Here is a 5709-nt window from a genome sequence, read left to right as displayed (position 1 = left end):
GCACATGGCCCCGATCTTTGCATGGGCAGGCCACAGCTGCAAGCTGGGCTCAGCCTCTGCTGTGTGTTTCCACCCCTCACCGCCATCGCTTTTTGAAAGCAGTGGGCACTGCCATGTGCGTTCCGCTGCTGGGCGGGCCGGGCTGGGCAGCCAGGCACATAGCGGTGCCTGCTGCTTTCAAAGCGGTGGTGGTGAGGTGCAGAGACATGAAACAAAGGCTGAGCCCAGCTTGCAGCTGTGCCCGCCCTTGCCCATGCAAAGATCAGGGAACCATGTGCCCTCCCCCACTTGACTGCCCACCACCGTGCCTCTGGAGGAGGTGCTGGCCTCTGATTGTTCCATGACCTGCCCGGGTTGGGTCACGGGACAATCCCCACAGTGTAGGAGGGAGACCAGGCTAGGGGTGTACGATTCACCCTTTCCCTATCCCACTCTCCCCTGCACTGTGGGGGCCTCAATCTGCCCTCCCCCCAGGTCCCATGGGAAAAAAAGATTAAAAGAAACTTACCTGCAGGCTGCTATCCTGGGTGCGAGTGCGCAGGGTAGCTCAGCATGCCCACCCCTCCACCCCTGCCGCAGGACCCTACAGCTAGGCTGTCCTAAGGCAATGCCTGCTGCCGCCCTGTTTTTGTGGGGGGCTGAGCCCTGTTAGGTCAGCAAACTGGGGGGGAGAGGGGGCCCAGGGACTATGTCCCTTAGTCTTTCTTCATAAGGTTTGTCATCCAGGCCTCCACTTCAATAAATATTGAAGACTAGTCTATGACAGATGAATAAAAAATGATTCTTTGCCTGAGTCCACTAGCAAGGTAGTCTCTTGTTGTTCAGCTTTGTAAGACCCAACAATTGCAGGGAGAAGACAGTTACCTTGGGTCATACTTTAGATATCCTCTCCTACTAACGTAATACAGCTACTGAAAACTAAAATTTCAAAATGATCTGGCAATATTCCTATATACATTTTTTAAAAGGCATAAAGTATATTCCTTTTCAGATACTCCCTCTCCTCTTCATCCAAAGTTGCTCTAATCTTTTATGCAAAGAACAGAGAAACAAGCATCTGTCAATTAGGTGTGGTAAGACAATTACTGCAGAGAAGAGTTCAACTAACTCTTAACCTATTGACTAGTGTTCCCTAATGTTAAAGTTGAATGCTTTTCTTCACCCTACAAGTGTGGCATTTGGGATTGCAGTGAAAAGAAAAGCCAGAAGTTTAAAAAAAAAAAAAGTCAAGAAGACTTTATAAAGGAAGCAAGCAGAAGCTAAATGAAAAACCAACAGCACCCTCTAGAGGATACTGAAGTATTCTTACATACATGGATATTCCCGACAAATTCATCATTTTAGGTTCTGTATTTTAGACTCTTAACTCTAGTTGGTACCTTAACTACAATATCAACAGTAAAAACACAATTAAAAAAAAAAAGATTGACGCAAAAACTGTATTAGACTTTGGATGAATTCTACTTACAGTAGTACTTCAGCACCAAAAAAATGGGCAGTTAGAATGATAGATGTATATACAATTGAATGATATGTCTAAGTCTTAAAATGCTTTGTTATTTATAATGAAATCTATACAAAACAGTTAAAAACTTGTTTCTATGTACATTTAAAAAAAAAAGAAGAAATATTGTCTTCGTTACCAGAATATATTAAAACTGGTTCTTAACATCCAATCTGCACCCAACTCTCTCTCTCTCTCTGGCTTGTAACAATCACAAAACACCAACATATTGCATGAACAATTCAAATCATGGGGCTCATGATAACCTCAGAAACCTACAACGGTAAATGATTTAAGCTTTTAAATTCTCAAAAAGGCAATTTTAGAAACAGCATGTAAAAGTAAAATACAGATTTTTAAAAGCCTCAGCACACGTCTGAATACCCCGTTTCAACCTTCAGACATCTCGTTTCCCCACTTTCTTCTCCCCCCCTCTGGTTCTGAAAATTTGCTTTGAACTAGAACATTTCTCCCATCCTACAGCATTAGAATGAAACCATTTGCCTGTTTAACAGGCACTTGTTAATTAACTTGGCCTTGTTTTAAATTTTTATTTAAATAAATAATCAGAGTTAACTAATGAAACTAAAATGAGCATTTCTTGTGCTCATGGCACAAGAGGAAATGCTTTTACATTAAATTAGCGTATTTATTGTAAAATACAAAAACAAAACTTCACCAGCAAACTTCGCTGCTACCTGTTAGCAATTCTGCTTATTTCCAAACATTCACCAACAAGTATTTAAAAAAATAAACTACATTTTTAGGCTTATTAAAAATCTGAACTCCAACTGAGCTCAAGTGCAAGAAAGCTAAACAAGTCTGAAATTCCCAGGGCTCTTCCAGCACTGTCAGGAAGACCTTTCCTCTCACATGCTCTTTAAAAATACAAATATCTAAATATTCTTTTTGTGATGGCATTTTGCTCAATAGCTACAAAAAACAACACAACAAAACAAAGGGCCCTTTTGACAGAGAGGTTTCAATACCTAATCAAGGGCTTGATAGCAAGAACTTATATTCATCTTTTCAATTCACTGGAGATTTGCCTTTTTAAAGGAGTACATTCTACTGTCACAGATGCACCTTGGTAATTACATGTTTTTGGAAACAGTTAAGATGCAGCTTCTGCAATACTCGTTAAAACACACTGATGCTTCAAGGGTCCATTGAACAACTCTAACAGGCAAAGTGCTCTAATACATCACAATACAAGGGCATCTTGGACACTCAATTCCCAAGATATTTTAAAGTGCACTCCAGTCTCCCGCATCACTAGGACTGTTCAGCAGAACTCTGAGAGGGACTGGGCCCAGTGCCATCCTCAGTACTACTGTCCACATCTTGTTCCATTGCTGTCTCTTCATCATCAAGACGTTGACTTGTGAAGTTGTTGAGCTCCAAAAGCCCGCTGGGTTCCACTACCACGTTGGAGCTGGAGTGACAAGGGATGGAATACTGAGGGATAGTCTGAAACAAAGAAAAAATTTAGTTTTATTATGAATTATTTTCCCAGGTAAGTAAGAGGCAGTTTTGTATGCGAGCTGAAGAGAGAGATTCCTGGTCAACTCTAAAAGTCCTAAAAAGATTTATTTTGCTCAGTAATCAACATTGCAACAAAAAGGTCAAAACAAACTAAGTTGATTACAACATCAAATGGTCATTCTCCAGGATTTTAGGAAGATAAATTGAAATAAATGGAATTAACAAAAAACCCCCAAAAACCCCAGCCTTGTGGTTAAGGCACTGGCTGAGACACAAAAGATACGGATTAATTTGCCAACTGCCACTAACTTCCTATGTAACCACAAGCAAGTCACAATCTCTCTGCCTTGCTTTTCCCGTATTTTAAAAGATGGGGTGAAAAAAACCCACCCTTTTCTGTTTTATTTATTTAGACTAAGTATGCTGTGGAAAAGACTTCTGATATGATGCTGTATCTACAATTCATAGTCAACTGGGAGTCCGATTTTAATTGAAAAGAATAGAGCTAGACTGCCCAAAGGACTGAAAAAATCTTTGCCAAGGGAAAATGCTGCACTAAAAGGAAAACAGAATAGTTGACACACATCATTGAGTCGTAATTTTTATTAGATGCTGTAAAACTATATTTACATCTGACAAAAAAAAAAAAATGTTGTAGCTCATACCTTTCTGAACAAGTTACTTCAAGGTGCTACCCTGCTCTGCCTTTTTATTAATAAAAACTGATAGCCAGAACGGTATTTTGATTTTCAGACAGCCCACACTGTACCATGTTGAGCACAGGGATTAGCGTAATATAAAGTATCTAAAAATACAGATGCACCAGAGTAAATATAATCTACCTTTTGGTTCTGTCTCTTCAAGATATTTTACTACAACAAGAATCAAAGCTTTGACTGTGTCTACAAAAGTTAGTTTAGTTGTAATCTGTGTATAAAAATGATAAATTTAAGATTTCTTCCTGAGACATGTACAGCAAAACTTCTCTAAATCCACACACAGTTTACTTGTATACAAACACAGGCACCCTGTCCACTTCTCTGCAAAGTTCCAACAACATGAAGCTCCGAGTGAGATCTCAGATGACTAAGATTTCAACATTTTTGTGGTCTGTACTCTGGAACATATACTACTGCATAATGCAATATCAAAATAAAAAGCAATTTAAAAATGGGCAAAAAATTAACGTTCACACTCATTTCCACAGACTAATTCAGCAAAGGATGTAAGCATCTGCTTAATTTTTTATATTGGGCACAGCCCTGTTAAGTAACAAAACAATCCTGATAAGCATTCATCTCGTTAAGAATATGTTTTTAATATCCTTTACTGAAATTGGATCTTATTTTCTGATTTGCAAAAGGTTACCTTACAGAGATAAAACTTAAGACACTGTGAAAAAGGCAAATCATCTCTAATGGCTACAGCAAAATGTATTTTGGCTAGAAGGTGGTTTGCAAAACTTAGTGAGCTGTCTTGTTTCCTTAACAGTAAAGCAGAATGCAGTGACCAGCATCAAAAAGGGCCAGACATTTTTCTAGTGGTAAAGAGCTTAATATTAAAGAGAGAACACCAAAAAATAACTAAGTAAATAAAATAAAGGGGGGTGGGGAATGGCAGGGAAAGAAACCTTGAACATTGTCCAGTTGCTTTTAATGCTTTAGACCAAGTTAGTGCAGAGGTCGCAGCTCAAACTTTAACTTCTACTTGCTCTGGTCTCCTCTTACCTGGATAATAATTTCAGATGAAATCTCTTCAGCTTTCTTTTGTGATATATTCTGAATGTGAATAAACTGGTTTGTTGTAGGCACTCCTTGTGCATCCGGTTTCCTCTCTGTTAAAGTAGGACCAACAGCAGGAGGACTTGAACAGGATTCTTTATATTTCTGTTGCTGGGGGATGGAAGTTGCCGTCATCCCTACTGCAATCACCCTCGGCACCTGGGTACAAGGTGACGGTTCTGCTTCGCTAGCGAGTTTACTAGTGGACAAAGCCTTGTTTGGGGGATCCACTACCATATGTTCTATGTTTGTGTCAATCTGAGCTTCCATCATAGACATTTTCAAAATGTCTGCTACTGCTGTCTTCACGGATGCCTGCATGGGAAATAGGCTTGTAACTGGCAATGCCAGTTTGGGCAGAGAATTGCCACCTGCTACCTTTGAAACAGAAGGAGGCTGATGCCCCTCAAAAGTTATCTTTGTAACAGTGGATCCTTGCGTTATAATTGGCTGCTGCACCTGAAAATCAAATTTTTGTTGTGCATGTTACAGCTGGGTTTGTTTGTTTAATTATTATTTATTTAATCCTAATCAATATTTACCTGGACAATATGGCACAAACAACATACTTGCTACTAGGAAGACAGTTGAAGCTCAGTGTTTTAACAAAGGATTCAGCAGTGATATGGTAACATTTAATTGAAGCAAGGGGAAAGGCTCTTTGGACTGCTAGACACATTCCTAGTAGCATGTCACAGCAGCCTCGTTTTCCTTTGGGATTTACATCCCCATCTGGTGCGTTTAGTCACTTTTTTTTTTTTTTTTTAAAGCCTCAAGGGGCTTGGGGGTTGTAGGGATTTTTTTTTGCAGTTGGTTAAATACTCAGAGAATTTCATTTTTCTCAGTCTTTACATGTTCACCTCCCAAGGAAAATAAGATTGCTCCTCTAATAATAGTTAACTTAAGGGAGATGTAAATACAAAGGAAGACGAACAATGG

General features: G+C 39.6%; 1 protein-coding gene across 4 annotated transcripts in view; it reads right to left on the bottom strand.

Moving 5' to 3' along the window:
• Positions 1–1335: 1335 nt before the first annotated feature.
• EMSY (EMSY, BRCA2 interacting transcriptional repressor) overlaps positions 1336–5709 on the bottom strand; it is a 70851-nt gene continuing 66477 nt past the window's right edge. For 3 of the 4 annotated variants that reach the window (XM_019524946.1, XM_019524948.1, XM_019524949.1), the window contains 2 exons: positions 4717–5229; positions 1336–2974 (listed from right to left, as the gene is read on the bottom strand). In XM_019524946.1, coding sequence (XP_019380491.1) covers positions 2780–2974; positions 4717–5229 — 708 coding nt within the window. In that variant the 3' untranslated portion in view covers positions 1336–2779. The remainder of the gene's footprint in view (positions 2975–4716; positions 5230–5709) is intronic. The other variant, XM_019524947.1, reaches the window with a different exon arrangement.

The sequence above is a fragment of the Gavialis gangeticus genome, unplaced genomic scaffold (assembly GCF_001723915.1).
Source record: "Gavialis gangeticus isolate Ggan-Ray unplaced genomic scaffold, GavGan_comp1, whole genome shotgun sequence".
Classification (NCBI taxonomy): Eukaryota; Metazoa; Chordata; order Crocodylia; family Gavialidae; genus Gavialis; species Gavialis gangeticus.
The sequence above is the reverse complement of the archived record's forward strand: the minus strand, read 5'-3'. Positions and strand labels throughout refer to the sequence as shown.